The 18,326-nt window shown below is 43.3% G+C and overlaps 2 protein-coding genes across 2 annotated transcripts in view; both read left to right on the top strand.

Moving 5' to 3' along the window:
- LOC117042294 overlaps window positions 1–7,330 on the top strand; it is an 86,226-nt gene extending 78,896 nt beyond the window's left edge. The window contains exons 42-46 of the mRNA XM_033141841.1: window positions 145–285; window positions 605–762; window positions 1,359–1,462; window positions 2,857–2,966; window positions 6,639–7,330. Of these exons, the coding sequence (XP_032997732.1) occupies window positions 145–285; window positions 605–762; window positions 1,359–1,462; window positions 2,857–2,966; window positions 6,639–6,796 (671 nt within the window). The 3' untranslated portion in view covers window positions 6,797–7,330. The remainder of the gene's footprint in view (window positions 1–144; window positions 286–604; window positions 763–1,358; window positions 1,463–2,856; window positions 2,967–6,638) is intronic.
- Window positions 7,331–12,363: 5,033 nt separating this feature from the next.
- Window positions 12,364–18,326, top strand: part of STK32A (serine/threonine kinase 32A) — a 77,024-nt gene continuing 71,061 nt past the window's right edge. The window contains exon 1 of the mRNA XM_033139985.1: window positions 12,364–12,624. The gene's annotated coding sequence lies outside the window, so the exon portion shown is untranslated. The remainder of the gene's footprint in view (window positions 12,625–18,326) is intronic.

Genomic DNA, 18,326 nt, shown 5'->3' with positions numbered 1-18,326 from the left:
AGTCAGGTCTACATGCCTACATGCCTTATTGTATGAGGACTTAGATAAAGATTACCGTACATGTACTGCGTTTTGAAGTGGGTGGGACCATAAAGTACTGTGCTTACCTAAACATTAGTTCGTTATTTTAAAATACATTTTCAGCTTGCAGAGAAGGACGTTTTGGAGCCTTTTGTCAAGAAAGGTGCCCAGGATGTCCAGAAGATAAACCATGCAATAGATTAACAGGAAAGTGTACTGGTGATGTGACTTGCTCAGAACATGATTTAAGGCTCTGTGAAACAAGTGAGTACTACAGTAGTGGGACAAAAGTGGTCTTATCAGCTTGAGGCTATTGATATATTCCATTTTTGTAATCTGTTCAATTTAATTCGTGGGATGATGGAACCAATTGTGTGGGTGGTTTCTCACCACGTGACAGCAGGCAGGACCAAAGAATTGTGGGAGGCAAGAAACTAAGCGGCTCTGTCTATAGATGGGGACCCACTCTGTCTCAAAATAGCGAGGGGCAATGTGACCTTTTATTTATTGTACTGTTGCATGCCTAGTTATAATTATGTAAGTATATCATTTTTCCCCCACTGTGTTCCTTCTTTTTGAAAAGATCTGAAAAGCCAGTTTTGTTACTACAGTTGGAAATACTTCAATGGACAATGTTATTACATTCCTTCATATGGGCAGATTAATCATAGTGATGCAGAATACATGTGCAGCCTTTTTAAAGGAGCCCATCTTCTACATATGACAGACAATGATGAAAAGGTCAGTGACTTAGGCATCAATCAGGTAGATAAAAAAGAGACACTGTCATTCTCTGATTTCTTAAATGGATTTCTACTGCCTTTCATCTTATGGAAACTTGTTAGATTACATGGGGAGATAAAATAGTACAGGTTGCAATTCTGCCCCAGTTGGCCTTATTTCTGTTTAGCAGTGGGCTGAAAGTAGAGAGGTGTGAGAATAAACCTTAAAAAAAATTGTTTGTGTGTAGACCTTGTTAGCACCTTTATATATTACTTTGCTAATATTTCCTTTAAAACCATAAATTCAAAACAAGCTGCTATTAATTTTATGTAGAACAAATAGGATAAACTTAGGAATGGCTCATTGCTGAGAAACAAAAGAACTGTGAGCTATATTCTGGAAATTCTCGTGCTCACATAATCATGCTAATCCACTGTAATTTATTTCCCCATCTTCTTTTTAACTGGCTGAAAAGCTACTAGTTTGCACAGTGTGGCATGTATGCAGTCTTTTGCTAAAAGAAATTTGTAACTGAAATTTAACTTCAAAAGATGTTGGATATTTTCAGCTGTCATCAGATGTTCTTGTCTTCTGTCACTATTAATCCTTTGCAGGATTGGGTAGCTAAAGTGATCTCTAAAATATTCTGGGTTCACGTAGCGGGCCCAGTTTTCCACCCAAAAATGTGGCTTTCACAGGAAGAAGAGCTAGAAGGCAGGTAAATTAAACAGCTCTCTTTTCACAAATCCCCAAATTTTGCTTTACCAGAGAATACTTTGTCATAGGGCTGTGCGTGTGTATATATTACTTGTCGTTGGGAACCACATCATTCTGTAGTTTTGACATCATTCCGCAATCAAACAGCAGATCACTTTAACTTTTTGGAATGTTCACCCATAAATTGTTCTGTAGGAGGCTATGATACTGATTTGTGCATTCTGAGTGTTGATTGTAATAACAAGGTCTTTAGTAGGAACAGTTTTGAAGTGGATTGCAGTTGGAGAGGGAAGGCTTAAATCTTCCCTCCCCTGTCATTGTATTCCTGATCAGGGCCGGTGCGTCCATTAAGGCGAACTAGGCAGTTGCCTAGGGCGCCAAAATGGAGGAGGCGCTGGCCAGGCTTGGGCGGGGGGTGGGGCGGGCTAGCAGCAGCTTCTCCGCTGTAGCGGAGAGGTGCTGCTTGCCCCTACACCACCCCCGGCTCCCGCTAAAGCAGGCTTTGGCGGGGGGGCGGGACAGGCGAGCAGCAGCTTCTCCGCTACAACGGAGAAGCTGCTGCTTGCCTCTCCACCACCCCCACCTCCCGCTAAAACAGGCTTTGGCCGGGGGGGGGGGGTAGGCGAGCAGCAGCTTCTCTGCTACAGTGGAGAAGGTGCTGCTTGCCTCTCCACCACCCCCCACCTCCCGCTAAAGCAGGCTTTGGCGGGGGGCGCCAGAAGGTGGTCTCGGCTAGGGCACAAAAAACCCTAGCACCGGCCCTGTTCCTGATGACAGTCTCTCCCACTTCCACAGCTGGTGATTACTTTTTTAAAACCCATTTTCATACATGTTGTAAACATCTGTTGTTAAGCCTGAGAAACCCATAGCTCTTTGCGCTTATTGATCCTTTGCTGCTGCTGCATTTGAATAATAATAATAATAATAAAGTATAGCTTTTATGTTGGGACAGGGTGTTTGTTTGTTTGTTTGTTTAATAGAACATGAGTCATGGGGAAACCCAGCCAGATGGGCAGGGTATAAATAATAAAAATATTGTTATTATTATTTAACAAAATTATACTCCTGTGTTTTCTTTAAGATGATATTCAAGTGCATGATAAATAATTATATAAATGCCTGTTTTACAATATTTTGTATATAATCACGGAAGCCTTGAAGCAACCAACTCATGCAAAGGCAAAGACCAGTTTGTATCTAAAGCATTAGATTCAAGTATATGTTGGACCACTTAAGTCTTCAAAATGCTAAATATTAGAGTATAACATTGGAATCAGACTATTTATGTGCACTTTCCCACCCACAATAGTTTACTATTGACCATCCTAAGCTGTTTATAGCAGTGTGTGTCGTTTGTCTAGGTTTGTTTAGATATATGTCTACTTCATGTTTCAGGATTCTTTTTGATGCCGAGCAATTGTGTCCTCAGATGCAACCTGCTCTGGCTTATTTGATATCAGCTCCTTGTTCAGGAAAAGCTTCATGGATATGTGAAGCCCCATTAGGTGAGTTTAATGTTTACCAAGATATTGGGAGTTTGGGTAAAATTCACTAAGCTACTTTCAAGTTTCATTGGGAGTTCCTTTTCTACAACTGATACTGCCTGAGCCAGGGTAGCTATTTGAGTTTGTATTAGGGTGCTAGGTCTATACAAGCAGAGGGTTTAAAAAATATAATCATTACTGAAAGTAGTACTGAACCCTCACATTTCCTTTGTTTAATTATGATTTTCCTTGCAATTAGGTAATATTCTAAGGCATTCCTAATGGTTAACACTGGTTTCACAAGCTACTGACAGCAAAGTATGAAGCAACAAAAAATCATATTACAATGTAGACAAAGTATTAATATGACATCCTCCCTGTAAACTACTGGGTGACAGTCACTAAATCCCATATAGAAATCTAGCATTTGTTCGATTCTTTAAAAAGAAAAAAGAAAAAACATGTTTCTGTCTCCTGTGAATGAAAGTTTCAGAAACTAAAAGGCAGCACCAAAAGAGCTTAACACATAGTACATGTATGCTCAGGTCTTTTATTAAGGAGCAGCGACATGACTTTGAACATTGTTCTGAGAAATCCTTACTGGGGAGTGAGTAGAATTTGCTACCTTCTCCAGAATGGCAAACATGGTTTTCTAAAAATGCTACAAGGTACCTTTCTTACAGAGTTATAATGAAGAGCAGTTAAAAAGTATTGAATATAGACTTTTGATGGTCATATGGCAGTGGTTCCCAACTGGAGGTCTGTGTAACTCACCCAGGGGGTCTGTGGCACATGCCTACAAACTATCCTGGACATCCCATTTGGGGCACTGTGATCTCGCACAGGTTACGTCACTCATGGGAGCATGGCCCAGAAGACATGTGGCCTAGTTTTGCTCTGGGGCATCTTGGAGGATATATATAATGAATATATGGATATATATTTCACATTTGCATTCATATAACAAAAACTGCCACAGAAACATCAACATTAAAGTAGTTGGTCCATGGCTTAGCTTTTGAAATACAGGGGGTCCGTGGTACTTAGCTAATTGGGAACTATTAGCTAAATGGGAACCGCCATAGGGAATTGCCTGTAAACAACATTTTCAAAGCTAAGCAGAGGTAATCTGTTGGCAGTTTAAATGGAAGATCGCTGAAAGCCCCATGAAAGAGCAGAATATACATATACAGTCGTACCTCATGTTACGAATGCTGCGTGTTGCGTTCGTCACGGGTTATGAACGTGCCGAACCCGGAAGTACCGGAACGGGTTACTTCCAGATTTGGTGGTTCGTGCATGTGCAGACGTGCAAAATGACATCACACGGATGCGCAGAAGCGCCAAATCGTGTCGCAGGGGCGTCGTAGGGTGGGGGCGGTGGGGGCGGGCCGCCCCTCGTGCCGCCCCTAGGTGGGTGGGTGCGGTGCTGCTGCTCCCGGGGTGACGGAGGGAGCGGCGGCGCGTGGGGTGACAAGCGGCAGCCCCTCCCACCACTCCCACATGCCGCCGCTCCCTCCGTCACCCCGGGAGCAGCAGCGCTGCACGGACGGGGTGCTTGCTCGGCGGGGTGACCGGTGGTGCATGGGGAGTGGTGGGAGGGGCTGCCGCTTGTCACCCCACGCACCGCTGCTCGCTCCGTCACCATGGGAGCAGCAGCGGTGCACAGTGTGTGAGGTGCTGCTGCTCCCGGGGCGACGGAACGAACGGCAGCACGTGGGGTGACAAGTGGCGGCCCCTCCCACCACTCCCACGCGCCGCCGCTCCCTCCGTCACCCCGGGAGCAGCAGCGCTGCACGGACGGGGTGCTAGCTCGGCCGAGCGAGCACCCCGTTCCTGCAGCGCTGCTCCTCCCGGGGTGACCGGTGGTGCGTGGGGAGTGGTGGGAGGGGCCGCCGCATGTCACCCCCACGCACTGCCGCTCGCTCCGTCACCGTGGGAGCAGCAGCGGTGCACAGTGTGTGCGGTGCTGCTGCTCCCGGGGCGACGGAACGAACGGCAGCACGTGGGGTGACAAGTGGCGGCCCCTCCCACCACTCCCATGCGCCGCCGCTCCACTCCCTGCCCGCTGGGCTCAGGGAGCGGAGCCCGGGGCGAAAGGACAGGGGCAGGCCAGCGAGGGGAATGACACCCCCCCGCTGGCCCAACCCCTCTCCTTTCCCCGGGACGGCTCCGCCCACGGAGCGCAGCGGGAGAGGGGTGGGCCAACTGGCCCGCGCGGAGGCGTTGTTCCGTGCGCATGCGTCATGACGTCATGCGCACGGAGTGACGCCCCGCCCCCATGGGTGCCGCTTGGCTTGCCGCCCCCGGCAGCCCAGTGGCTAGTGACGCCCCTGTCGTGTCGCACACATGTGCAGACACAGCACTTCAGGATGCAGACCTTTCAGGTTATGAACGGGGCTCCGGAATGGATCCCATTCATAACCAGAGGTACCACTGTACTCTATGGGTGCTTTACCTTGTAAAATGTACTCCCTTCCCAATCCCCGTTAACTGGTGGGAAACAAAGTTACATTTTACAAACAACACCCATTTGTTGCTGTTGCTTACAAACTCCAGCTATGGGGAGGAGAGGAATAAGCAGTTTGGCAGCCCTCTTTTTCCAAAACACCAAACACAAAGCTGACAACTGTCAGGTTTGCATTTTTTGGTACAGAAAGTATTGGTTTAAAGCGTAGAGATATTTCCTATTCTATTGATTCAAGAAGGTTCTGGAGGCTTCTCTGTGTTGTACAAGCTTGGTGCAAGCTGGAAGTTTCTAACTAACAAGTTTCCATTCTGCCTGCAAAGAAGCAGAAGGTTCCTGATATTTGGTTTATCCTTTCATAGAAGCTGACTTGAGCTGGTTCTGTTATCTCTTTCTCTCAAGGTCATGGTGTCCTATAATAATAGGCCAGAAGGAGCCTGGGTTTCACTTGCTGACTCTTCCTTCTGGTGTGGTGTTCTGTACATAGTATGTTTAAGTGCTAAGTTTTAGTCTTATTGTAAGTTTAAGTTAAGTCTGCTGCAAATGGATTTCTTATGGACTGTGCCAATCCTGAAGAGTTGGATTTGTGACTGTCATGCTCATTTGCCTTCTGTAGTAATGACCGCTCCCCACATCAAATGGGGGGCGACTTTTGCATGGTCACGCGCAGCCCCCTGAATTCCTGGGCGACACCTGGTAGTTCGGCTGGCTGCGCCCTCCCCCAGAAGGGATACCTGGGGTCTCCGTCTACTCAGTTAACTGTCCATTCCTGACTGGGGGAGGCGTTGCAAGGGATTGGCCAGGTAAGGGGAGGGACTACCCAGCCTACACAATAGAGGGTGTAGCTTACCTGAGAAGCAGCAGTGTTTAAATTGCAAAACCACATGCCTTGTGGTGTGGTTGCCAAGTGGGAACCCCAAGCAAGGGAATTTGACAGGCGGGAGGGTGCCCAGCTGTCGATCATGTGACATCATAATGACATAATGTGATTGATGGGTTGGGCTTTCCCCCTGTCAAATTTGGCCTGATCCTGGTAATCATCTGGTCCATGGAGGGGGGGGGGAGTTTCCCAACACTGACATATAATAAATACATTTTAAAAATAGTGATAGTGAAGTTTTCTATGGGCTTACCTCCTAATTAGCAGTGTCTTGGGCACCGGGGTCTGGCCATATTTTACAGTGTAGTGAGGGCTTAGCATCTTTTCTCTTTCCTTGTTTTCACAGCATCTGAGCCAGTGAATGATCCAGAAAAGTGGTGGATTCCAGTAGTGATATCCACTTTAGTTACCGCTGCTGTACTAGTAGTGACTGTGATTGTTACATTTAAATATGGGTTCTCTATTCAAAAAGAAGTAAATGATGTGAAAACGCTACCATCTTAAATCAGATGCCAAGCTTACCGTTCCATGGTCATACAGTTCTTTATAGAAGAAAGAAGAAGCACTAATGTATATTGTTGGCCACCTGAGAAGCAAACTCTGTGAGCTCCTTTTGCCTTGTTCTTAAAATATTTTGAATTGTAGAGGTGGGTTTGACAGGTGAAATAGTAAGTGTAATAGGCAAAGAAGCAAAAAAGGAATTGAAAATTTGTTCAGTGTCTTAACAGACTTCAGAAAGTGGCAAGGAACATGAATAAAGTTGTATAATAAATGTTCCTTCAGTGATTCAGAAGAATGCCTGTCTGCTTCCAGCACTGAGTTTCGCAAAGTAGGAGTGTATTCAATAAGCGAAGACTGGTTGAACATAACCCTTGTACTTTACTCCCTCAAGTGTGTGTTCCTGTTTGTTAGTTTTTTAAATAAACTTGAGGGAAAATATGTTTGTATCCTGTAGTAGATTGTTTGAAGATAATTAACCTTAAAGCTTCTAGCTATCCATCATTGGTGCTCCATTCACTTCATACCTTCATCAAAAGAATACTAATTCTGTAGGTTGTTTTTCAAACTACTATTATCCAAAATTTTTGGAATTATCCTAGGACGTATGCATAATGATGACGTGCTGGTCTACACTTAGTTTTCACTATACAAGAAAAAGGCAGATTTACGATTTAGAATAGATTATTATAATGATAATTAGGAGAGGTGGGTGGTTTTGAAGGACATTATTTTTTTGTTCCTGACTTGCAAGTTAGTTTTTAGAGAAACATTTTTATTTGCATATTCTGGGGAGATGTTGTAATCGGTGGGAGGGGGAGGAGGCTAGTAAATGTAAATAAGTGAATACATATATTGAATTGATATCAACTGCTGTTTAAATTGCTGCTATGGCATTGCATGTCTATTGAGGATCTGTTGTCACAAAAAAGCAACAGTAAATGTAATTCAAATTGCCTTTGAATGTTTGGCGGTTGTATTTTGGAACTTTAGGCATCCATACCTGAATGCCTTAGAATGAGTTTCAGTAATTGATGCTAATCACATAAAAATTATTTGTCAAGGAGAACCAGGAAAATATCAACATCATACCAAACTGAAATTTGTAACACTTAGTACATAATAGCCAAAAGAAAAATACTGCATCTGCGTAGGTAAAAAAAAAAAAAAAGACAGAGTGGTGAACTAGATCTTCCCAGACTCTTCTGCAGACTCAGAGTGGGGTTAGGGATTGGTGAAAAACTGCTACCAGTCAAAGTAGGCAGCACTGGGCTAGGTGACTAGTGATGTAATGCAGTATAAAGTACAGTGGTACCTCGGGTTAAGTACTTAATTCGTTCCGGAGGTCCGTTCTTAACCTGAAGTGTACTTAACCTGAAGCACCACTTTAGCTAATGGGACCTCCTGCTGCCACTGCGCTGCCAGAGCACAATTTCTGTTCTTAAGCGGAGTTCTTAACCTGAAGCGTACTTAACCCGAGGTACCACTGTAGTTTCATAATGGCAGGCTGCTGATGCTCCTTTTGTATGCCATGCAGATATCCCCATTAGAGGGCAGCAAATATTTTCAGAAAAACAGTTGAACTTCTAAAACTTAGTTCTTTGGTATTTTAATGTGCAAACTGCTTTGCGGTGTTTACCTCACAACCGCCATGTGAGATAATGGATTACTGTTCCCATTTTATACTTCACAACATAGCCAAGCAAGCTTACTGACTTTGATTGTCAAGAAGACAGAAGTTCAGCTTACTAATCACTGAATCACGCTGGCTATCATGGAATTATTATTTTGCAATACAGTCTCAGCATGCAAGCTTGTGCCCAATTACTTGGGAGTAAGAGTTGTTGAACACAGTGGGACATAAATCCAACTATAAACATGTATGTGATTGGGCTGCAAGGCTGGTACAGTGTCTAATCACAAGGCCAAAATAGATGTGATGCTAAACGTTTTGCGTTTGGGAATTTAAAAATTGTTGTTGTTGTTGTTAAAGTTAACAGCAACCACCAGGCATGGATCTTGTCAGCACCATGAGTTGTGGGGAATTCCCCCCCCCTTTCATACCTGTTGGAATGCAGCCTCATACCTGAATGCTGCTACTTGGTAGAAGGAATGCAGCCTCATACCTGAATGCTGCTACTTGGTAGAAGTCCCCCATTGGTAATATTAGCCTAGATGGGAGGGGGGATTTTTGTTAAAACAAAATAACTTCAAATGATGCATTTAGTGCAGGGACAGACTTGGGTAATATGGCGCCCTGAGTGAGGACAAAATTTGGTGCCCCTCCAGCAATACTTCTTATTTTTACAACAATTCCATTTTGCTACAGTTGCTTTTTATGGATCTCACATTATTACATCAACAGAAGTGGTTGTTCTTCTTATTTGGCACCCCATGTGTAGGGTAACCGTCCACACCACCAAAAATCTAGTGTCACATCTGGATTTAACACCAGTGCCTGAATTGTTTGGGTAGTGAGTCCACCTTACCTCTGTAGCCTTCTAAAAAGTATAGCACTGGAAAAAGTGCACACCCCTCCCCCCCCCAGCTGCGAAAGAGGGAGCCAAAGCTGATTCTGTGGTAGCCACTATGAAAAATTGCCACTATTAAGGTGAGCTCATGGGAGAGAGAACAGACATTGCTAAATGTCAATACTGCTTACCACTATTACAATTTAACTGGAGGCTGGGAACTTGCCTAGAACATAGGGTTTGCCTCTCCTTTCATCCTCCACACTGACTTAAATTGGTAAAATTTAGCTCCACACTCTCTATGGCTTCTCTCCCCCAAGAAGCTTTCTGCATCTTCAGAAGAGGTGAGAATTGGCCCAGATGTGTGTGTTTTCCTCACTCTTAGTGCTGCCTTGATGGCACAGGCAGTATGTGGGCAGAATTTCCCCCTCTATGCAACTCCTAAGGGGAGCAAACTGGCTCAGATTGTGTACTTGGTACATTTTGCCCACAGTACACCAGCTTTCCTTCCCTGCCTACTTTACCAACAGTTATGCCTTATTTTTGCTCTGAACATCTATGCAAAAAGTACTGTGCCATCCAAAATATTATCTTCCCTGACCTAATAAAAAAAAGAGGGGAGCTATTTTTATTCTGTGGGACCAGTTTATCTACTGAAACTCTGACACATCTACCCCCTCAAACAAAAATGGTCATACTCCATACATATAGTAAGAAGCAGTAACTTGTCCTGTGCTTCAAGTTGCATACGGAATCCATCCTATTTTCCTGTCTTTCCTTATAGAAGCCTTTCATTCATAGCTTAGGGTTGTCGCAGGCTGTGTGGATTTCCCTAAATTCTATCAGTTCCAATGTAACTAGGTTCTTTCTGTAAATGAGTGCCCTGAGGGCTATGAGTAGAATTTCACTTTGTACAATGAATGCTTGGCTAGAGCTACTGTGAAGATTAGTTATAGGAAAGTAACTATTATCTTTTTGTTGTTGTTGTTCAGTCGTTCAGTCGTGTCCGACTCTTCGTGACCCCATGGACCAGAGCACGCCAGGCACCCCTATCCTCCACTGCCTCCCGCAGTTTGGCCAAATTCATGCTAGTCGCTTCGAGAACACTGTCCAACTATTATCTTTTACCAGTCTTTAAAACTGGGAGGATGGGTTTCTTATCCTTCTTTTCCCTTTTCATGATACTTACAAATACTGGGTAAAAATAACTATTTCTCTGTTATTGTACTGCAAGGGAATGATTGAAATATAAAACCTATATGATAGCAGGTTAAAAAATTTTTTAAGACACTTCACAAATAATTTTTGTTGCTTAATGGAATACCATCAATTTACATGTAACTCTTTGATAAGGAAATGAAGTCTCATCACTCGTGCTGTCAACCTCTCAATAATTTTTAATCAATTAATTAGCTGGCTTTTAAGTGATGAAATAATTAACTGATTACATATAAATAAATTTACATATTATGAAACCCTTCTTAGTTATCCAGCTTTTAACTGATGAATTAATTGACTGATTAAATCTACATAAATTTACATATTGTAAAGCCTCAGTTAAAGTGTCTCTGAGGATCATGAAGGAAAAGTACACTTTCTCTTAAGTGTGTCAAAAGTTGCAATTTAATAGACATACTATACTGACTGCATCATTATATAGGTAGTCACTAGGTGGCACTGGACTTTACCTGGATGGAGGAATTCCTTAGGGAGACAATGAAGTTCTCCCCGTGCCTTGCCCAATCCTATATGTTTACTCAGAAATAAAACCCACTTACCAAGTGAGCATATGACTGCAGATCAAAACCACCCGACTTAAAAGACACATTGATGTTGATTGTTGTAGCAAAACAGTCACTTTTATTTAAAAGTAGCTCTTGGTATAGAAATGAAAGTCTAAATGGTTTCACATACCTTGTTTTTCAACCTGCTAACTTTTGATTCAAGCTGGAGAACAAGCCACATCCCAGAGGTTACCAGCACTCGGGACATTGGGTGCAGGAGGAGAACGAATGTCTTTTTGTTACATGTTTGGACCAAGTACCCTTATCCCAGACTTTGGCTTGTTGCCAGCTCCATCAATAAATCGGTGGACAAGCGCTTTAGCAGCTGAATAACCACACCAATTAATGTTTAACTGCGCAGTTTAGAGGTAAAGCAGATGCGCAAAAGTAGCACTTCCAAGGACCACGTCGTCCACCCCCACCATGCACTTGATCCAAGGTTCCTGTGTCCTAAGCGGTCCTCAGAGTCTACGTTTCAGGAGCTCAGAGGCTGACACGCCCTCCTCCAATTTGGAGAAGGGATTTCACGGTTTAAGGGAGTGGCTCACCTCTCGCCTCTCAGAGAAACGTGAACAACCGACGGCTTATGCAGGCTTCATGTCGTTGATCCTGATGCCCCTCGCAGTACCTAGGCAGGCACGTCCACAAGTTATTTTCAAGCCCGGGGGCAATTTCACGAACCATTAGCCCTTACCTGTGCGCTTACAGGCCGTGCTGGATTCAGGCCAAAAGAGCTAGCTCGGTTCCTGTCCGGAACCGAAGCCACCGTGCATGGGACGCGAAAAGTGCTGCATGGTTTTAATGCAGATATCTGGGGGGGCGGAGAGGAGGAGATTCTCGCTCAATGTTCCTAAATCTCTTTGCCAATGAAACGCCAGTAACAGTCTTTGCAGCATCATTTGCATTCTTTTCATGCTTTCTCATTGGGATGCTGGGGGTTCCTGCCTAGAAAGAAAAAGGGGGGAAAGGGAGACTGTCCTCGCCCCCATGCATGACAAGCAACCACTTATGGGATCTCTGGAAAGTGCTGATCTGCATAAAGCCTTTAAGCGACACGGTGTGTCAGGCGGACCCGGCCGGCGTGCTTTTGATTCGTCTGCAGTTGCAGAAACGCTGCCAATTCGATCATAGCGTTAACTACAGTTGCAGTGGCTGGCCGCTGCTTCTACCGTATCTCTCCCTCTCTCTCTCTGAAGATCCCCTCCTGCTCGCTCTCCTCTCCTTCCGACTTTTTTTTATTTCCTGTCCTCTGTGCGCGTTTATGTGCGTCTTTGCAACCGTTGCTGTTGTCTGGTTTGTTTCACACACCCCCCCCCCCTTGTGACTACCGCAGGCTCCTCCTGCAATCTGCAAGAGGGGAAACTTCCCTGCAATAGCGGCTCGAGCTCTGCTCCCAAGTGTCCTTGCCTCCTGACGAGATCCTGCAAAAAGGAACCTTGACAGGCAAAAGCCACACACACAAAGTGTCAATCTGCACCAGCGCACTCGCCTCTCCCGGCTTCTCTTGCTCTGCAGCTTCAGGTTGTTGCTGTTGATGCTGGCTTCCGTTCTCTGGTCTTTCTGCCCTCCCTAAAACAAGGTAAGAAAGGTAGCTTTTGTTTTCGTTTCACCCTCTAAGGTTTCCAACCAGGAAGTAGCGCTCTCTCTCGCTTATCGATGCCCCTATGGTTTTGGGCATTCTTTTATAAAGGTGCTGGCTTGTAGAGAAGTTAACTTTCCCCACCCCGCTCATGGTTAGCAACTTTGAATGTTTACATATCCCCAGCGAAAACTCCAGTTGCAGTTACCAGTAGCAGGACAAGCGCTTGCAGCTTGAATAGTGCTAAGTGTCCCCTGAAAGAATAATTATGGGTCAAACTAACTGAATACTTTTAACTGAAGTCCTTGTTCTTGTGTGCATTTGCAGAGGTATCAGAACCAAGTTGGGGTCACAACACTGTGGAACAGTATGGGTTGAAATTCAAGGGTTTCAGTGGATCAAACCTAAAAGGGACTCAGCTAGATTGGTAAATAAAAAGCGATTTATATGCGTTGTATATGCGATATAACGATGTGCCACCAGATGGCGCTGTGAAGCCCCCCTTTCTCTACCTGTTTTCCCTGTTTAAATTTACAACGCTTTTAACTGAAACGCTTCTTTGATGTGTCTAGCTAGATCCAGCCTCAGTATAAGAGTTTTAGAGACGAAAGGTTTTTTTTTTAATGACCAAGTTTCTTCCTAAACCACAGTATTTTATATTTGCATCCCCCAACCTTCTTTTAAAGTATTTAAAAACTGTAGAACTATAATTCATTTTCTTCGAAATAACTATTTAATTCTCACAAATCCAACAGCTTTAGCATAAAGCCATAATTTTTATTTCATGATTTTCATTCTCAGCAGTTGAATAACTTTTTTTTAAAGAGCCAAGTGTGGTTTTACTTTGACATCTTTGCATGCCTGGGGTCTCAGCAAGGAAGTGCTATGCTAATTAAATTAATGATTTTGATTTACCCCCATACTAAGTTCCCTTCTGTCCCCCCTTTGTCTCCTCCAGTTATTAGTCTGTTTACTGTTCCATTAATGGAACCATGAGTATTGTGATCAATAAAGGGATAACATCAGAGCATTAAAAAGCTGGAACCCTGAGGAGATGTGCAGTGACCGATTAATAAAGTTCAGCAATGTTTTGAATTGTTGAGAAAGGCCGTAGCAAAGTATGCAAGGGCTTATAGATTCCTGTCTCTAAATTATCTAAGCAATTAAAATGTATATTTGTGATGGATAAAAAATTAGTATGTGTGCTCTCCAAAGCTAATCATACCCAGAGGAGACCCATTGGAATCAGTGTTCTTAAGATACCTAAGCTTTTTAATTTCACCTGGTCTGCTCTGGATACAATTTAGTTGGAGATCACCTTATGAGATGTTCAAAACCCTGCCACTTAGCCATGAAATCTTGGTATTTTTTTACCCATCCTTAAAAAAAAATTGCTTGCATGAATAGATGTGGAAATACTTTGTTCAACACATTGTCATTTTTATTTCCTCTGGAGATTATGTGGAGGGTTCTTTATTTTGATTATAATTTGTATAAGGGGGGCGGACTTTAAGAAGACAGCAATTATTTAAAAGATTTAGGCAGGCTCCTATACCCACTTAAGCTTGAACTCAGTGGGACTTACTTCTGAGTAAGGCTCTGTTAGGCTGCAATTCTAAATATACTTATAGGAAGCAAACCCTATTGAATACAGTGGGACTTGCGTCTAAGAAAACATATTTAGGATTAAACAACATAAATCGGGAACCTGGTGAGAAAAAAATACCTAAACTTGGGTGATAAGTAATAGAAGGTTTTAATAACAACGTGCACATCAGAGTCACTAAGTATCCTTGAAACTATCCAAACCTGGCAAACGAAAAAGCCCCCAAACAACCCACAATTTTGAAAGGCGAGGCCTGAATTCCTTCTGAGGTGTCTGTGTGCCAGTGGTCTACCAGTAGGGTCATCAATAAGGCTTGTATGTTTCTATTTAACAAGTGCACATAAATGATGTGGCAACTGACTTTTATAGCTACTTATGATGAGACATAATTTTAGCATCCTGTTTTATGGATGATGTCACCGCATAATGTCATGCATGCTGTGTTTTTCCTCTCTTGCTCTTCAGGTCAGGAGAAACACTAATCTTTACTGTAGCATTTTTCACTGCAAGGGGAAAGCATTCTCCCAATTCTTCCTTCTCCGTGGGAAAGATTTTTGTTGTTTCAAAATAGATGACTGTATTATTTTTACTATTTATTTAATTTATATACCACCTTATACCTGGAGGTCTTTGTCCAAGGTGTTTGTTTCTTAGCTATCTTGAAGAAGAAAAGAATAGTAGAAGGAAATATGGTTCTTAAATCAGACAATTAACTAATTAGTGGGCTAGGTCATTTTTAGCCATTTCACTAAAACAAGCTTTATTGGGAAGGACCATATCTCAGTGGCGAAGCACATGCTCTGCATGTGCAAGGTCCCATGTTCAATTCCTGGCATCTCCAGGTAGGGCTGGGACCACCCACTGCCCGAAACCCTGGAGCACTGCTGCCAGTCAGTGTGGGCAATACTGGACTAGGTGGACTAAAGTTCTGATTTTGGAATAAAGCAGGTTGCTGTTTTCCTAGGCCAGGTGCATTTCTAGTACAGGTTATGGCAATCTGAACTTCATAAGGACTTTTCTGAGATTTGTAACATGCTTTGGAGAGAGGACTTACTAGGGTCTGAGAGGAGGCTGCCTTAAATCAGGTCAAAATGTTTATCCATCTACCCTGACTGGCAGCTGCTATCCAGAGTCTTGGGAGAGATCTTTCCCATCACTTTCCACCTGACCTTTTTAACTGGAGGTGCTGGAAACTTCTGCACTGAACTAGGGTGCCTCCCCTAAATGAGGGAAGTTCTGCTTTTTTCCTGAGCGCCTTCAGCCAAATCTCAGCTCTGCTCTTTGCACGTTTGAAAGGTTGTGAAAAGGTTATGATGATGGCAGCACTTTTGTTTTACTACTAGATCAATAGTGAGAACATGCTTTATGCTGAAATAATCTTTACTCCCAACAAAGTGGGGTTTTAAAATATTAGAGCAGTCTACGTTTCATTCTCAGTTCACACACCCTGTTCTCTTCTACACATGAGAAACCCTGGCTGCTGTTGAGTGCATTTTTGCATGTGTTGAACTGGATGGATACAAGCAGCAACAGAAAAAATTGTGCTGTTAGTGGTCATGCATATGTCTCTGGATGCAGCATCTATGACTCTTCATTTAATATGTGCCAGAGGTCGGTCAGCCTGAGGTGCGAATGAATAATCCAGGGACACTTAATGCTTTAACTTTGTTAAAGCTAGGTAGGTATGGGCCTGTTCTGTACCTGGGTGAACAGTCACTGAAACCAAGAAAAGTTGCTTTGAGCCTACTAAAGGAAGAGTTGGCTATTAATAGCAATATATGTGAAAATGTGGCTTTTCTTCATGACTATCCTGATTCACTTATTGCATGTCCATGCTATGACTTACCAGGACAACTGCTTTGAACTTCCCTCTTATTTACTACTGTGCTGTGCTAAGACAGGGTTTGGCTAAGAGCTTCTTCCCAAATATGGTTCATGATTAAGCTCTCTCTACACTAACCGTGAGCTGTAGCCAAGGTTTGTTTTGGCTATAGCTTGTGGTTAGCAATGAGAGCTGAACCCCAAGCCTAAGGGCTGTGCAGAAGCAAAACTGGTTAGGAGCAAAGTGGTTGCAAGCCCCTTCAGGATCCGACACCTTTGTGCACCTCCAGTAAGCCATAGTTCGGCTTATGGTGCCGTGCAAACCAGGCCATTGTCAGCACTACTTAATGCATCAAAAGGACATAACATTGTTTGACTCCCAAGACAAAATGTGGACCTTATAAAAATATGTGTGATCTTGAGGCTTTTCCCTCTGGGAAAAATGTCATTCAGCAAATTTTACCTTTTTGATGCCCCTCTTCAGAAGCTTCTTCCTTCCCAAGCTCTTTGTACCCCCATAAGTCCAAAGATGCTTCTTGATGCAACATCGCTTCAGAGTTTCACTCACACAGGGACTAAGGAGAGTAGCAGCTTCAGCTTCTTAAATGGGATTTCTTAAGGATACATAAGACTGACTGGTTGGTACCTTTTTGTGGGCTTATAAAAAATTATGGCAACAAACCCAGACATCAGTGGTGCTGAGTGTAATTCTGTGCAGGATTGTGGTCTGTATATCTGAGTTTAAGTCTAGGTGTATAATTAATGGTTTCTCTGGTGTTCTTGAATTAAGCCACCTGGCAGCGAGTTTCCTTTAAACTTGTTTGGATTAAAGCTGGTTTAGGTAGTAGGAGAGCATGATAGAATCATAGAACTGTAGAGCTGGAAGGGATCCCCCCAAGGGTCATCGAGTCTATCCCCTGCAATGCGGGAATCTCAACTAAAGCATCCATGAGAGATGGCCACCCAACAAAAACTTCCAAGGAAGGAGAGTTCACCACCTCTCGAAAGGAGTCTACTCCACTGTTGAACAGCTCTTACCATCAGGAAGATCTTCCTAATGTTTAGTCAGAATCTCCTTTCTTGTAATTTGGATCCATTAGCCCTGTGTAGCAGCTGAATACAAGCTTGGTCCCTCTTGCATGTGAGAGCCTGAAACAGAAATGCATATGCAAGACCAGAAGACAGGAGGGTGACCACAGCTTGATCAAAAGACCAGGCTGCTGCTGGTGGTTGGGAGCCAGTGTCAGAAGTTGAAATTTTAGTATTTACGTCAAAGTGCAAGTAGATAAATAGGTACCGCTCCGGCGGGAAGGTAAACGGCGTTTCCGTGCACTGCTCTGGTTCGCCAGAAGCGGCTTTGTCATGCTGGCCACATGACCTGGAAGCTGTACGCCGGCTCCCTCGGCTAGTAAAGCGAGATGAGCGCCGCAACCCCAAAGTCGGACATGACTGGACCTGATGGTCAGGGGTCCCTTTACCTTTTAATAGTATGTGAAATTATGTACAGAGTGGATAAAAGCATAAAAACATCACAACAATACCAAATAAGGGGCCAAAGGACAAAAATAAATAGTGGAGCATGCAAAAAACAACAACAACAACGAAAGAAAAACCAACTTAAAAGTAGAATCCTTAAAATAGTACAGCCAGCAGCAATAAAACAATGTAGGCCTGGTTTTATTGAATTATTTAAAAAAACACAGGTGTTTTTTGTACGGAAGAAACACAAATTTTGTTTCCCTTTTTTGTTGCACACAACTGTTCAGCAGAGTGGTACCAATTTGTCATCCACTAAGGGCTAAACAAGTGGCCACGTGACAAACACATGTAGCATTTAAAAAAACATAAAAGGCAGAATATCTGAAGAATATTCTAAAGCTGTTGTATAGCAAACAGAAGAAAGTTGAGTTGAAGCAAGTATTTGGTCCTGGGCAACCCTCCACATTTCATGCCAATTCTTAAACCTTAATATTTCCAGAATTCTGAAAAGTCTGCTCAAGCTACATTACCTGATTAGGTTTCATATTGCATTTGATTTCATATGCTACTATAACAGGGGAAATAATTTCTTAAGCAGTATTTTCAGCCAATCTGCTTGACTGTCCTTCTGTTTTCTTTTCCATTTCCTTCTGATATACTTAAAACTCTTTCATTACCCACTCTCTACCTCTGTAATGGTTTTCAGCCAACCAAAGGCTGAACCACTTAATGGAGTGACTAAGCAAGTTTCATCCAAGCCCAAATCCTTAAGAATTTCACCTGGGACATTTTTGCT

The sequence above is a fragment of the Lacerta agilis genome, chromosome 2 (assembly GCF_009819535.1).
Source record: "Lacerta agilis isolate rLacAgi1 chromosome 2, rLacAgi1.pri, whole genome shotgun sequence".
In the NCBI taxonomy this organism is placed as follows: domain Eukaryota; kingdom Metazoa; phylum Chordata; class Lepidosauria; order Squamata; family Lacertidae; genus Lacerta; species Lacerta agilis.
The sequence above is the reverse complement of the archived record's forward strand: the minus strand, read 5'-3'. Positions and strand labels throughout refer to the sequence as shown.